The following is a 17,345-nucleotide window of genomic DNA, read 5'->3' on the forward strand; positions in this document are numbered from 1 at the left end:
CCACCAGGATGCTTGCCTTGTTGGCCTTCCTGCTGATCCTAATCCATAGGGACTCAACCTTAGCATTCCCAGTCTCAGTCTCAAGTTCCACAACATCAAAACACTCTCAAGTGAAGTCCAGTTATTTTCTTTGGTTTTACCCAATCTACATTACTTAATATAGTAATGCTACTATTCTGACATTCCTCTTACCAAGACGTTGATTTCAGTTAATATGATTTCATACGTACCTTGGAAAGCATTTTTCTCTGTAAATTTTATGGTTCAAGAAGCTGAATTATATCAGAATGTCTTGTTATGAGCACTTTGTTATAACATTTTACTACTCTATATAGCAAAGGTCTAACTAAACACATAAATCTCAAAGATGAGCCAAATCAAATAGATGTAAAGGAGCCAATTACTGAAAAATTTTCCATACACTTCAGTCTAGCACACTAGAGAGTAACAGCAGCACACTACAGAAGACTGTTCATGAACTTAAATGCATACCAAATGTTGAGTATACTGTACATTTGTGTTTATAGCATATTTGACTTCCGTATAGTGGGATTAGGCAAATTTGACATTGAACAGTGTCCTGCAGCTGCATTGCATTGATTCGTTTAACTTGTCCTTCAGAATTTTTCCTTTTTGGAGAGGAAAAATATTTTTATTTGAATTAAAAAGCGGCTGCAACAAAACTTTTTACTTCCTCACCAGCACAAACTAAGTTTACACACCACCTCAGAAGAATTGAACATTAAATGCTGTGTTTGATGGTAATATGTTTTTATAACATAATTTTTATAACATTGACTTGATTACTTTGCAATTGTTCAAAGAGGGAAGGAGCTCAAGCAGCAGTGCTTTTAAGTACCTACCACTTTAAAGTGTACAGACCTAAAAGGCATGTGCAGAGATTGAATGCTGTTTTCTGTCCTGTCAGTTGATATTCCAGAGAATGTCAACACTTGCAGGTCATTTAGGTGACCTGGACAGTAAGACAGTTAACCATGAAAATTATGTTCCCAGAAGTATTACTGAAATGACATTTCTTTCATTTAAAAAGGTCTTCTTTAGAACATCTTTATATATTTTTTGCTATTTTTTTAAATTAAATTTAATTGCAGGAGTTATTAAAACTTTTTTTTTTTTTTTTTTTTTTTTCCACATTTACAGGTCAACAAAAGCTATGAACAAAAACTTTTATCTTGATGCGAAATTCACCATGGCAGTGATGTGAAATTCAGTATGGCAATGTTGCTTTGAAAATGAACGAAAAAAATGCTTCTTCAGTTAAAGTGGCTGTGAGAGATATATATAGAGCTGATAAAAACGTGTAAAAAATTTATTAATTTTGTCTGAGGCCCAAAACAGAAACTTTCTGCATGGCAGCATTACTGGCCTGCCATCTTTGTTTACAAGGGTATGGATTTGCTATAAAACTTTACCTAGTAAACCATAATAAAGCTATGAGATGACTTTAATCTAAATCTCCATCAAGGTGCTTCTTGCTACTGGCAACTTGAGATGGCACTGACCTATACCTGTCCATTTCACAAATAATGTTTATTTACTATATAAATGGTTCTAATAAGTTAATTTATATTCAGAGGAGGAGGACATATATTTTTGTGTCTTGAGTTTAACATGGCGTATTCATTAAAGTAACTCAGTGGGGCAGACCGCCAGCTCCAGAGATCCTAACTCTTGTTCCCGAAGAGCTACAAATCTTGGTTTGCCAAAGAGAGATATTATGGACTGAAAGTTTCTATGAAGCTGGGTAATTATTTCAGCCTTGCAAATGGGTGAAATAAAAGAATTGAGCTGTAGCAATGTACTGTAGATTTTGCTAACCGTTGCTTAGACAGTGGTCTTACAACAATACTATCTAAAACTTCTTTCATCTGCATGCTTTTCTCCTCCTATTCTTTCTTCTCTCCTCTCTACTCTCTTTGCCCAATATTTTTCTGTAATGTAGCCAAAGCAGAGATGGATATTAAAGTTGTAAAAGTTAATTCTTAAACTCCTTGTAACTTTCTGCAGTTATCTATTTCTTAATTTGCAGTTCTCAGTCTATAGGTAATATGGCATTGTAAAACCCAACATTTACAGATGAAAAAAAAAAGCATATTTTGAAATTTAAATTAAAGATATATTGACAAAGCAGAATTAAATCACAAGAATATATAAAACAAGCACAGAATTTTCATTATCTGCCTGGTAAGTATGAAAATGAAACTTTTCCATAAATGTAGTCTGTACAATGTATTATTCCACTACCTGTATACCAAATTACAGTGCTATTATGTATACTTAGAGACACAACAAATATAAAGAAGGTAACTAGAGCAGGCAATTTGATAACCAGAAATATATTCTAAAAATAAATAAACAAATAAATAAAATAAAACAAGAAAATTCTGCAATTACCGAAATTACAAAAGAGGATCAGATAATAAATATAATGAAATACATTCAGACTATACACAAAAATGTTGAATATATTCATAAACTACAGATGTAAAAATTTTGAAGAAAAAAAATCCCTTTCAAAAAAGTCCCTTTTGTTAAGCATGTAAAGGGACACATGAGAAGTCTTTCTAATGGTATATTTGCACTTCACCTCCTTAAACTATCTATTTTAAATGGAAAAATGAAGATGCTGTACCAAATTCAGGGTAAGATCTGTAGGACTTCATATGCAGAAAGCTTTACACGATTGCTACACACTGCTTACATTATTACCATAAACTCTGGAAGCAGCTATTTTGAGGGAAGTAACTTTGTAAACCCAGAGAGCTGACCTGATCAAGCTCATGTCTTACTGAAACAGTGTGTACTTGGAAGCAGTTCTACTTTTATCTTTTTATAGTAACAGTATATGATATTTAACAGTGAATTAAATATTCCAGGATCAGAATAATATGTTGTTGTACAAAAAAAAAAAAAAAAAAAAAAAAAAAAAAAAGTTATCTTAACTACTTAGAAGTGTTTTCTGAAATATTATTTACAATTGAAGGCTAATAACAACCATTTATTTCTCTTTTGCAAAGTTAAGTAGCTGGCAAACTGTGATGACATCAAGCAATTCTGCACTGTAATAAATAATTTTCACTGACATTCTCTGACTGCTTTTTATCCTCCTTAGTTTAAACTTACATTAGCTATTATAAACTATAATCAAAATGACAAATTAACTCAAAATGAATGGTCCAAGCTATGAAATATTTTCTTGGTCAAAGACCAACCGTTACTTTGAAGCAGTGAAGAGAATGCAAATTTACCATATTTGTTTCTGAGTGGAAATTGAGAGTACATCTTTTCCAGAACAGTCTGCTGCATTCTTTACATCTTAAAACAGTCCTGTTACACAGCTTGAACATCTGCATCTTAAAAAAATATCAGAGAAGAAGAGTCTGGGAAGTGTTTCATGTTGATAGCAACCTGGATAAATCCCATGCCTATCTAATACATGATAATGCTGCTTTGAATTCTAAAAGAAACAAATACTTCAAAATAGTCAGACACTGCGATGACCAGCCTGGGGTCACTTCCACTGTCCATATTATGACAAAACCACTTACTGAAATCACAGAATCACAGAATTGTCTAGGTCGGAAGAGACCTCAAGATCACCTAGTCCAACCTCTGACCTAACACTAACAAGTCCTCCACTAAACCATATCACTAAGTTCAACATTTAAACATCTTTTAAAGACCTCTAGGGATGGTGACTCCACCACTTCCCTGGGCAGCCCATTCTAATGCCTAACAACCTTTCGGTAAAGAAGTTCTTCCTAATATCTAATATCTAATATATATCCTAGTATCTCATAAGACTTGTTCTCCAGACCCCTCACCAGCTTCGTTGCCCTTCTCTGGACTTTCTCAAGCACCTCCATGTCCTTCTTGTAGCGAGGGGCCCAAAACTGAACACAGTACTCGAGGTGCGGCCTCACCAGAGCCGAGTACAGGGGGACGATCACCTCCCTAGCCCTGCTGGCCACACTGTTTCTGATACAAGCCAGGATGCCGTTGGCCTTCTTGGCCACCTGAGCACACTGCTGGCTCATATTCAGCCAACTATCTACCAATATTCCCAGATCCTTCTCCTGTAGAGTTTTGGATGAATAAAGTTTTGAGGGTCTGGCTGTCAAAGTGACAGTACCCTGCCCTGCCAACTTCTAAGACATTATATCCAGTCTCACAAGACTAAAGTATTTTCCTTAGAGCTCCTGAAATCTAGCTATTATATAAACATATCAAACTGCATCATAAGAAAGCTTTTCTGGTTTTGGGAAACCCTTTCAGATTTAACCACTGTAGGACAAAAGAAAAAAAAAGGGGGGGGAGGGGGGCAGAGAGAGAGGGAATTAAGCAAACTCTAATGATTCTCCAAGGCATAATTAAAAATAGTTGAGGTCAACATTACCTTAACATAATAAGTCAAAATATAATCCAGTAGAAAACTTTATTCGCTTCATTTTAATGGGACTAAACAGCCAGAAAGGGACTAAAACATTCTTAATGCAGGTTTACTAACATTCACTGCATATCTATAGTGTATTAACTACTATTTCTCTGCTTTGAGACTTTTTACTTCTGCAACTCAATATTACTGCAGTTTCCATTATCCCACATTTCCATCACCTTCACTTTTTGCCACAATTTCTGAAGGCTTTTCTTTGCCAGCAGTTCTCACTGTTAGAAAGATCCATGAAACAATGTTGGCCTGGGTCACCTAACAGTGTCTCAGGAAAAACTGAGAAGGTCATGGGAATTACCATGGACAACCTGACCAAGGGCCACTCCAAATAATTATTTGACATTCTCTTATTCTGCTCAGGGGAGTAGGAGAGGTTAGCATTAGTAGGAGAAGTTGTCATTAATAGAAGAGGTTAGCTCTATGAACCAGCTAGTCCTAGTTCACCAGCTGTAAGAATGTCTGGGCTGTTCTATTCAATGTATAGATACAACCAAATTATAGTCAGAAAATCAGAGACCTCATAAAACCTCACAAAACATAGCTCACACTAAAACAAGCCTAGCCAGCACTTTCTGATAATATCAAGCCACCTTAAAAAGTGTTTTCACATCAAAATGGTACAGAAACATACCTTTTTTTTTTTTTTTTTTTCAGCATACAAAAGATTCATATCATTGTACAATTTTCTGTTTAACAGACACTACCTGCCCTATCACAAGGGATTGTACTGATAGGGCAAGAAGTAATGGTTTTAAACTAAAAGAGGGCAGATTTAGATTAGATATAAGGAAGAAATTCTTTAATGTGAATGTGGTGAGGCACTGGCACAGGTTGCCCAGAGAGTCTGTGGATGTCCCCTCCCTGGAAGTGCTCAAGGCCAGACTGGATGGGGCTTTGAGCAACCTGGTCTGGTGGGAGGTGTCCCTGCCTGTGGCTGGAGGAGTGGAAATAGGTGGTCTTTAAAGCCTCTTTCAACCCAAACCATTCCATGATTCTATCCTACTACATATTTCTATTTCAACTTTATATGGTTTTACAGGTTAATATTTGATGCATTTAGGAGTCTGGGTTGAGAAATATGCAAAGCATAATTAAAGTTGCATAGCTTTTATTATTATTATTATTAGCATTATTAGCATTATTAGCATTTATTGTAAATAATATCCTAGAAGGGATATCCAAGCAAGACAAACTGTGAAAGCAAAACTTAAGCCCTTGGTAGATTACAGAGGTATCTGTTTCTCTGCTAGTGAAGCTGAAATTTTGTCTGTACTTTGGAACAGATTTTTAATGAGATCAAACAACATTTTGCTATTAGCTCTAATTAGTGTACCATCTGTGTTATATCACTAATACTCTTATCTATAAACAATAAATATTATTTTGTCATTAAAACTTGCTTGGATTTACATTGTAGAACCACTCTGGCTAGAATTCTTTCTATTTCTGTGATCCCAAGCAGAGTTCATCAGAAACCAGAGCAAGCATTTTTATGCCAAATTCAAATAAGCCTCAAAATATGCCATGTTCCAATAGATGCTGTAATATGTTACAAAGAAGAAAGCTTAACCAGCAACTATAGCCAGGAGGAAAAAAGGAAAAAAACACTGTTTTCAACTTACAGCCTCATTAAGACTGTGTTATTCTCTCATTAAGGACATCATCTGTGTGCTAAGAGAAGATGTGAATGTCTTTTTTTTCCTATTGGAAATAAATAAATATATATATGTGTGTGTGTGTGTAAAAATCAAGATTTGCTTTCAGAAGGTCAACATGGTTAACTTCACGTGCCAGTAAAATGTTATGTTTCTCTCAGATTCTCAGGTGTAAGAGAATGATCCTGAACAGATGGTTAGGTTCAGGAACCCATCATTTCTGGACATCTCACAACAAATCAATGAGAGTGTTTTCCTTTTACAGTATTTAGAAGAAAATTAATTTTTTCTTCTGCCAACAGTAGGCATTACTCTCTGCTTCTTACTTCTGTTGCTTTACAGGCAGACCCTGGTTTTCAATTTATCTTTTTTTCTTTTTGACTGTTCAGTCCTGCTCTAAGTGATGTTGAAACACTTGGCTTGTCTTCCAGCACATGACATAAAATTGATGGTTTTTGTTGCTTAGAACAGCTGACTTCTCTGCTTTTCCAATTTAGCTTTCACAAAACCACATTCTTTTCCATTTTCTTTTTGTTTATGGGTAAGAGGAGCAAAAAGCAAGGAAGAATTTTGTAACTGGATAGTTACCTAGAAACTGCATTATAAGTTAAAACATGTTTTGCACTTTTAAGAAAAACCACGTAAACATAAGAAAATATCCAACACCTGTTACTGTCATATGAATTAAGGTCACTGACAACATAATTTACATATTTCTCATTACAACATGATGTTTCTGCCTTATACCAGAACTGTCTGAGTAGAACCCACTGTATTTGCTATATTTGAATTGGTAATTATAAGTTCCATATATTGCCACATTTCAGTTTATCATAATGAAAATAAGGCTTTACATCGACTGAAGGAGACTGTAATGCTTCTGATTTGAAGAAAAAACCCTGATGTACTGTTCTCTAGGCATGCATTACCCTTTAGGACGGATGGAAGCTTCAGCCAGCCAGCAATCCTTCTTGCTGCTTAGCTCACCTAAAATGGTCATATGCACAAGTAGGCAGTTTGCTATTTAGGAAACTGGCAAACTTTCCCTTGGAGTGTGAACTTTTTTTTTTTTTTTTTCTTGTGGAGAGAGTCTTCTCATAGTAGATCTGATGCTAGACAAATATAATTCATGACAAAGCAAAAGCCATGGAAGAGTGCTGATTTATTTCAAAGTTCATTCACTGTGTTTGTGTTAGTATGAAAATAAACTTTCATAGCCAAATCACCGTTTCTGTAAGGAAGTAGATTATGAAAGAGCCTCCCTTTTTAAAACACAGCTAAACAGATACTTGTCACACTGTTTGTTCCCTTTCTTTCTTCAAAGTTAAGTTTTGCATTCTAAAATTTGGTTAGAACATTTGTGCCTTGTGAAGGTCAAACTGTAAATTTTTGTTGTTGTTGTTTTGTTTGTTTTGTTGGTTGGTTGGTTGGTTGGTTGGTTTGTTTGCAAGTGCTTTCTGCTGCTGCTAGTACTTCTGCAGCAGCTTGTAACATGGGCTGTGGGTGTGTGGTAGTGTCTGGAAAGAGCCTGGGGAAGGAAAAGGTGCCTCCAGATGAAGTCATGAGTACACTGAAATGTCTGGTATGGCTCACTTTGCAGCAATTTAAAGCTTAAGTTGTGTTCACAATCTAACTTACAGGGTATATCAGAGCAATACATACATATCTCAAGATGGAGTTATTTTGGATTTTTCTTATTTTTCTGAAGATTTTTGCTTCATTTTATAACCAAGACAACAGGGGGCCTCCCATTCTCCATCTAGAGACAATTATCTCCCATTTAAGTAGTTTTGCTTTCTTCCATTTTAGGTTTCTTCACTAGTTAAACAACTCCATTTAGTGTTAACAGGAACTTATCTTATCCTGTTTGGGAGTGACGACAGATTATTCTTAGGCTTTGCTGTTGTTTGTTCTGCTGTGTCACCATGCTTTTACAACTTCAACAGAAATTTGTACCACAGCATGTGAAAGCTAATCCACTAAAAAGCTAAGTACTGACTGGAAATGTTGCAAAACAAATGAATAAATATACAGAGCGCAGTGAAGTTCATGTGGACAAACAATAAAGTCAGTACTGTGTACTCAGATTCTTCCTGAAAAACTTCAGATAATTCACTCACTCTAAGGTAGGATATATATGTGTATAAGGTAGGTATATATGTGTGTGTGTGTGCACAGTGCATATAAAATATATATGTATATAGGTGTACATATATACAGAGACACATACACATATATTAATGACTAACTGTATAAGAATGTTGATGGGAAGCATATATCTCCTGATGATTTCTATGGTTGCCCAGTTTCTGGCAGCTTGCCTGAAGGACTCTCTAACCTCCCAGCAAGACATGAACCCTGAAGAAAAAAAAAAAGCTATAAAAATCTAAATAACCTAAATCACATTTTAGATTTCATCACCTTAAAACATAAATGTTCTTCCCTTAAAATGCTGTGTAAAACTGGCCATTCATCAGGGGGGATTTTTTTTTATTTTTTTTTTAGAAAAGTTCAGTTTCTAGTAGGATTGAAATTCCACCACCTGCAGTGATTCCTATTCCTTCACTCAATATTGTATCCTTGTAAACTTCTTTCAGAGACAAGAGAACAGCAGACACACAGTGGGAGAAAAAGTTCATGGTAATTGAGACTACTCAGCACCTTTTAAAATATGGTATGTCTACTCTGGCCAGTAGACATCAGATATTGAATGGAATCTGAGATCATTGCTCATGACTCAATATAAATAAGTAAATCTGTTAAACTGCATCAGAAATGAGATAGAATGTAATAATGGAAGTGTTATGATAGAAATATCAATAAAATTATAGTTCCACAACAAGAGGAATAGCTTAATTTATCTAGACTTTCATCAGAAGCTCTGGGTTTACTTCTAGTCATTTGGCATTAGAAGGAACATTGCAATAGAAGAAAGGGCTAAGAGATGTATGACATAACCTCAACATGAAACTATTTCCATGTGAAAAGAGGAAGTGAAAATATAGATAACTTGGAAAGCTGGCAAACAGGAGTGGTTTATAGATATGTAAAACAGGAACTAACTCTTTTAATGGTATAAGTTTTTTGTTTGTTTTTTTTTGTTTGTTTGTTTTAAGTACTAGATGGCAAAATGGTGACAACAGAACGAAGAAACTTTTGCACGTCACAGAGAGTTCACCTATGGAAGTGAACGTCCAAAGATACTGCTGAAACCAAATCAAAACTTAGTATGAATAACATAAAATACCTAGACCTACTAGATTAAACAATACCTACAATAAGGAGAGTTCTGGAATACTTGTTCTTAAGGAAGTATTGAAGACATTGGGAAAATTTTCCCTCAAGGAAGATTATACTGTAACCACTGAGCTTCTTACTGTTCTCTCTCGAACATTTGCTACTGGCTGCTTCCACAGATCAGGGGGATGGATTAGCTGGCATGGACCACACCTGCAATGAAATACAACCAGCCCTGTGGCTAAGAACACTGAACTGTAACGTGTGCTAGACTCTTCTATGTGGGCAGGAGTCTTTTTGTTTGTTTTTGCTACCCTTCATTTAATTATTTTTTATTTATTTACTTATTTTTCTCCTCATGAAGAAAGGCACATTAGAGCCTTGATTTATCTTTTGGCATATTTCACAAATTTTCTATTAATGCTCATATACCGTTTTCACAGAAACAAATAAACCACTAAACGACCTGCAGACATTAATGATTTCTGGGGCTAAGAAGTCAACTGTATTTACTAGTTCCAATAAGAAATTCTGTTTTTTCAATTTCCTTCACAATAAAAAATGATCTATTCGGATTCACAATGGACATACACATATTCCACAGCGGGATAAAATAAACATTTGGAGGTTACCCCCTGTAACAGTTTCCTTGTATAATGGAGTATCTAGAAATTAATTACAACATTTTGACATGGTACATGCTGAACTAGCGGCAGCTTGTTCCTGATGTATTGGGTATCAGATTGGATGACCTATTTTTAGTGCTCCTAGAATTTGTTATATATAAGGGAATTGCAAGTCAGATAGTCTTGACATTAAAAAAATACCCATGCATATCTAAAATTTGTAAATCAAACTGAGTATTTCATGGTGTTTATGGCCTGTGTAATCTCTTTCTGCATTCCAACGGATTGTGATGTCTTCTTGCAGTTTAATTTGGAATGTCAACTTCATATGGGGATTGTTTCAGCCACATACAGCAAAGCCAAGACATTTATTGAACACCATAGCAACACTAGTCAGCACAATTCCCTTCGCTCTGTACAAAAGAACTTGATGGTTTTTCATACAAGCTCTAACTTATCATCATTCTTGGCTCTTAGAATTTACATAAGCAGAAATTAGAAAAAGCTTTATGATAAAATGCCTATGGATGTATTTCAGTTTTCTGTTTATTCAGCAGGGTGAACAGCAGCTAAACCACTTCCAAGCCAGTAAGAAGAAGGGAAAAAAAAGCAAAAAAAAAAACACCATGAAATAAGCACACAAGTACTGCGTGTCCAAAGGATAAATAGGAAATATTGAGACACTCAACTTGTCATGCTGTGATAGACTCTCTCAAATGGTTTGTGTGAGGATCAACCAAGTCTGAGAAATTTAAGGAAAAGCTGAAACTTTTGAACATATTACTTCTGTTTCTTCCTGCTGTTAAGGACCTACGGAGCACGACTTTACTTGCTGAGTTTTTAGGAACTGGTATAGAGACTCTTTCTATTTAGTCACTATGATGGAACGCCGGGGCAGTTTTGCCAAGGACATAAGTTTGTGGCACTACCAAGTCAAGTATGATTCACTTGCACTTACCTTCCTACTGCTTCTTAACCCAAGCAACATGCCTTGCTATTTTTCATTTTTCCCAGGACTTCAAATTAACAAAATCAAATGTCTGAATTAGATATGATGACATTTTGGCATTCAGACTTGTCTAAAATAAATCTGAGTTAAACTCAAAACATCATTTTAAATCACAAGGCATCTTTTGAATTACAGAACTGATCTAAATATGAAACAATTGCCTGACTCACCATGTTAGATAGGAAAGTCCACATTTATGCATTTCAATATTTTATTTCTCAGACAGTGTTAAATGACTAGTCAAAAAGAAGCAAACTAGCTCCTTTAATCCCTAATGAATAAAAAAAAAAATAAACTTTAATCTGGTTTCTATACCAATTTCATTGCAAGCGTATAATTACAAAGAAAACTTAGTGAGCAGAGTATTACACTCTGCTCACTAAAAAAGCTTAAGAAATCATTAAGAAATCCCCTTAGAGAAGGGATTCCTGAAAATTGCTGTATGAGGGAGAAATTCCACTTCCAGCCCAGCTCCTAAGAGTTTAGTGTCCTGGAGTACAATTAGCTGGCAGAAGGGAATCTACCTCCTTACGTATGAATGCTTTGAGCAGCTGGCTAGAGAAGTGATGTTGGCAGTAGCTTCAACCACATGACTGTTCCTCTAGTCCAGGGAAATACGCCAGATGACAGCCAAAGAAGAAAAACAGAGTTCAGAGGAAGGAACAAAAGAAACTCACATAAAACAACAAAGAACCTTTCTTTTTTTTTATCTTTTTTTTTTTTTTTTTTTTTTTCCATATGAAGAAATGTTTCATGATTACTGTATCTCATCTTCACAGCTAATCATAGGAAGATGTAGTTCTGGCACTGAAATAATTTAACAAACTGATTAATTCTTTGATTATTCAATGTAATGCTTCCTATCTCCAGCATCACTTCTCCATAATAGCCTCTTTCTTTGGGAGCTCAGAATCCCTACAAAACTGTTCCACCCTATACAAACAGGATTTACTCAGCATATTTCCACTCATGGTTATTTGCAAATCCTTCACTGTAATAAAAAGATTTAATGTCCAGCCAGACAAGCAGGGAAGATCCTGCTGCCTCTGGAGAATCTTCCAAGTGGTCCTGAGGATCTGTCATTAGGTCAGTGGGAGGTGTGCTTAGCAGTTAGCAGGACCGAGTGCCATGTAACATGACGCTATTCGTATATCTTGGTTATGTATAGGAAATCTTGATAGGTGCTTTAGTTCTTTGTCATCCAGGTGTGATAGGATTTAGATGACATGAAGAAAGCTTCTGCCTACATCCTTTGTTTTACAGACCTCAGTAGGCTCTGATGTGTAACTGTGCTACTATTAGTGCACAATTTTTACTGCCACATCTAGTGGCATATTCCTCAGCAAAACTAAATGTCACAGGAAACACAATTCCTGACTGCATTTCAGGATATGAGGTATGCTTCAGTTAGAGAGTCTCAGAAAAAAAAAAAATGTTGAGTTTGTCTGTGAGGTCTGGAAACATAATGAAGATTTACAAATATTCAAATATTCTGTTTGTACTGGACTAGAAGAATGTTCATCTGCTGGGCAGGCAGATAGGCATACCTCCCAGAAAAAATAAACAGTTATCCTTTCTCCAGCCTGCAAAATATACCAAAATCATGAAATGATTTGGCAGTCTCCTGCTGTTCCTTAGCTGTGAAGCACCTAGCCTTGGCTCCACATCTAATGCTGTGAACATTGCAATTCTGGTGGACAGAGAATCAGTAGTGAATTTATGCAAGTGTTTTTTGGTCTGCTTTCCCATTTTTGTTCAGGACAGTTGTGGAGGCTTTAAGCTATAGTTTATTCAGTGGGAAGCAGAGGAAAAGTAGCTCTGAGTGACTGTATTACACTCATGCTTTTCCTGGAAACATTGCTTTGTATCAAGACATATTTTTTCCTACTTGGAGATTTCTATTAGCATAGTTGTTCCGTCACTTTCTGAAAGACATGTGCAAACCCCAGCACTTTCTGATCAGCAAAGAAACTAGAAAGAAACACTATTTGGCCAGAAGGAGGCATCAATGTGTCCAATAAATATTTCAAAAATGAAATGTGCAAATGGAAAGCTTAATGGTTCATTTATTCAAAAGATTCTGAGTGCCCCACAGAAGAAACATTACATTTTTGCCAAAAATGTAACAGAATAAATTTTAAAATCATAGGCAACTTCACAATTTAAACTAAGATCATGAATTCAAACAGCATGGTTTGCTAAACAATGTTAATTATGGAAAGCCTGGACAGTACTATCAGGCATTCAGTTCTAGAAACCAAAGCCCCTTGACATCAGATAAGTTCAGTGACGTGAGCAGAACTGTCAATTGACATAAACAAGGTTATTAAATTACATAGGGACCGTGTACAGTAAAATTTTGTAGTAGTTTTCTAAATATAACCTACAGTGTGAATGGATCTATGGCAGTGACATGGCAATATGCATATTAAGGGTTTTTTAATCCTCTTTTAAGTCAAAAATCATGGTTATATTAAATAATAACAACAGAAATGGCTTACACTGAATAATACATCTATGCTCCATGTTTTTAAAAAATTATCTTCAACCTCATGCTAATTCTTTAAAGCCCGTGAAAAACAAATATGTAAAACCATCTTTATGGCAAAACAAAATTCATTCACACCTGTAGACTTCAGGTAAGACTTTTTTGCTTTTTATGTTTGTTAATAACTTTTAAAACTATTTTCACTTGGTTAGATTGAAACACAGATGGACAATATTCTACATTTATGTAAGTCAATAATCAAAAACCAGATCCTATGCAGCAACCAGATCCTATGTAGCTACTTGATGTAATAGCTACTATACATTTTTTTTTTCTTTTTTTTTTTTTTTTTCTGGTTTCTGAAACATTGAAATAAGCTTGTAATAGAAATTGCTAGGATTATTAAGAAGAAAAACAATAATAAAATAAATCCCTTAAGAGAATGTTAATGAGAATGTTAATCAAATTATATGATCTAGTTTTGAACTTTTAAAAACTGTAACTGATACCACATACTTATTCTTTTTTCAAGTCCCTTTATCTCTTATTATTACATTTTTTGTAAATAAAGTTCCCTCTCTATAAAATACCTAGCTTTTCCAAATGAAAACACAGAGAAATTGGATTGCATCTAGCCATTTTTTGTCAGTATTTACACAGCCAGTGCATGCTGTGTAATAATCCTATATAAAGTACTTAGCTTCTTGGGCATTTGATATTGCGCATGTGTGCAAATAAACGTGGCTATTGCATCAGTGAATACTAAAAGTTGTCATTAATAATGTATCTAATAAATTCTATGATTTATTATATAAAAATGGAAATATATTTTAAAAAATTTAGGTCTGAAAATTTATATTACATCTATTATAGACAAAAGCAAGGAAACTAAAATTCATTTGCTGAAAGCAGTTTAAGAAATACCAGGAAAAAATACTTTACTCTTGTTATTTTTAAGTATCAGCTAAGGTAAAAATAGAATCTGTGAGTCTTTTTCATGGTTATATTTTTTATATGTTGAACACAAAAATATGTAACAAACATGGTTTTCTAGTTATGCAAATCACCAAAAGCCTGTCAAAATTAAAGAGGAATCCAGATGTTGTATGATATATCAGTGTCATTCATAACTAGATGTATTTCATAATAATAAGTACTTATAATATTTAGAACAAGTACTTCTACAAGGACTCTAACATAAATGTTAATCTCTTCTTTTTCCAAGATTTGGAGTGCAAATGAAAGATTCATAATTAATACTTTCTGAATAGTTCAGTTTCATAAATTTCCAAGAGCACTTACTTATTGTAATTCACAATCACATTGAAACATTTACTATATTTCTGATATACATGTTCAGCAAAGCCTTTATGAGCTCAAGGGAGTCATAATTAATACAAGACATTTCCAGGCTTTTAAATAATGTAATTCTACAGAATAATAAGAAAAAAACATAGTTGCAATTATTATCTGAGTCAACTACACAATAAGCCATTTGAAGAGATACCTGTAGGACTTCAAAAAGCGAAATCTCATCTTATTTCTTGATGGACGAGGGATATAGGCTCCGAATGGATCCCATAGAAAGGCCATTGGCAAAGATAAAATTCTAAAATTGTTTTAAAAATATATATCAATCAGCAGGGAAGCAGGACAGTTGTACTGGAGGTGCCCTGCACTTATCATGAAGCACTTGTAACTGTGTAAGGGAACGTCCTTTTCCTATGGTATGCTTTGGCAGAGATGTGGCTGGCTGAGAGCACAGACTAGAAGGGATAACTGGGATTTCCTGCTGCATGCGACTTGCCCTTTGCATGAACGTTTCCTATATTCAGGGCTCTTATCTCATTATTCAATTGAGAACTCTTTTGGTAAATCCTTAGCTAGTTATAGCAGCCACTAAAGACCACAGAATCATAGAACTAAGGCAAAACAGCTGATGCTCTGATTATCCACTGCTGCCTAGACAAAGGCTTTCAAACTCTTAACAACCTGTTGAAAATGTTTTTGCTATGGATTATGTTGCAACAAACAGTTTCAGCTGGCACCAGACGGCTAAGAGAATGCATCAAAAAATAAAAGAACCCCAAACCAAAATGCACATCCTAAATCCCCTCTGTCCTCCAGCATTCCCCTCTCCAGCACAGTAAGGAGTCAGTATGCAGGGAATCAAACTGATACTGAAAATGTCCTCAAACCTCTAAATTGACTCTTTGTTTAATTCTTAATTTTCTTTAAGTGTGTCTTCCTTCCTCACAGTTTCTAAAGAGAATCAATTTATATCATTAAGTAGCTTTTCTGAAACAGCTTAATCATCCGTGAGAGATCAGCCACCCTAAGCAAGTAAGCCTCAGACTGGTAGATAATTTTCAGTCTCTTGGCAGCTTTTCTCAAAGACATCATTCTCCTTACTGAATTACTGCCAGTGACTGATAGCTGAACTCAGGTCCCTGCTAGCTAGGGTCATTCTGAATTCCAAACAAAATTCAGATATTCAGATTCAGTGTCTTTCTGTTGTTTGTTTTGCCGTTTTAAATTAATTAAAGCTTAAACTCTTCCTTGGATTTTTTGCAGCCTAGTATTCATAGTGAAGAATGCGAGTAACCTACAATTCAACTCTAACATCAAGAGAGGTAATGCCAGCAAGGCCAGCATCGTCATCTAGCATATCTTTTCCCAAGGAACATTGGATCTGATTAGATCTTCAAAGTCCCTTCCAAAATTTTTCAATGTCCCTACCCCTTCTCAACCAGCTCTAAGTGTGGCTATGAGCTCCCACCACCAATAAGCAATGAATTATCTATTTCAAATCTAACCCAAATATTTTTTATTCATATGAAAAGTGTTGGAGAAAAATTGAGTATTCACACATGGCATCGGTAAAAATGAAAAATCAGGAATATTCTGGGCTCTATCAGAAAATGTTGGAGAGCTGGAAAAATAAATTCTCAGGATAAGTTATGTCTATCAAGCAGTTATCTGATGAAATGTGCTATTTTAGTGGTAAAAGATAAAGTGAGAAACTAGATTGTTCAGAAAAAATATAAATACACTACACCTGAGTATATTTGGCTCTTTGGAGGAACCATTTTTCTTATGTTACATAAGAATACACTGATAAATACACTACAGGACCAACTGAGAGTAAATCCCTTCACACTATGAAATAAGCTTTGAATACGTAGGATTCACAGGTGAAATTACTTTTTCTGAGCCAAAGGTCCCCAAAGTATTGAGCAATGTAAAGAATATGCTATACTATTCAAATACAACAAAAACCTGATTTCCAAAGGAACTGAATTTTGATAACTTGAGCAATGGTTCCTGAGCAGCTCTCTGGGTAGCACAAGCTATAGACTTCTTCACAATCATGATAGCATTTGATTTGAATTATTAACAGATCAGTTTTTTTTTTCTTTTGTTTTATTTTCTTCTTCTTTTTTTTTTTTTTTTTTTGTAAAGAAAACAGAACCAAATATGCTTATTATTAGCTATCTTTCTTCCTCCTTTGTGCCCTTCCTTCACTACTGCACTAAACCTGCTAACGCAGCCAACCACAATAAGGTCACAGAAATAAGCTTCTTACAAGATTATTACAGACTAAATTTATACCTTGATATCAAAAACACTTATTGTCACTATATAATTGCATGCAGTAGATCACTGTATCGAGACAAATCACAGTATTTATTGCAATTCAAGTAATGAAACAGTAAATAACTCTGTAATACACATTAACTTTTACAGAGAAGTGGCTAGGCTGTCATGCTTTTTTTTTTTTTTTTCCTTTCCTTTTTTCATATAGAAAAAACAAACAAACAAACAAACAAAAAACATTTCTAGAAGTACTCAAAGAACA

General features: G+C 34.9%; 1 protein-coding gene across 10 annotated transcripts in view; it reads right to left on the reverse strand.

Annotated features, from left to right (window-relative positions):
- PDE4D (phosphodiesterase 4D) overlaps window positions 1–17,345 on the reverse strand; it is a gene marked incomplete at its 5' end in the record, with an annotated part of 636,111 nt that overhangs the window by 176,375 nt on the left and 442,391 nt on the right. Inside the window, one exon of one of the 10 annotated variants that reach the window (XM_082783127.1) lies at window positions 14,994–15,088. The exons of the other annotated variants lie outside the window; for them this stretch is intronic. Coding sequence (XP_082639253.1) covers window positions 14,994–15,079 — 86 coding nt within the window. Of the gene's footprint in view, window positions 1–14,993; window positions 15,089–17,345 lie in introns of those variants that run through there. 10 annotated transcript variants of the gene reach the window in all.

This window comes from Aythya marila (assembly GCF_965140915.1).
Source record: "Aythya marila genome assembly, chromosome: Z".
NCBI lineage: Eukaryota > Metazoa > Chordata > Aves > Anseriformes > Anatidae > Aythya > Aythya marila.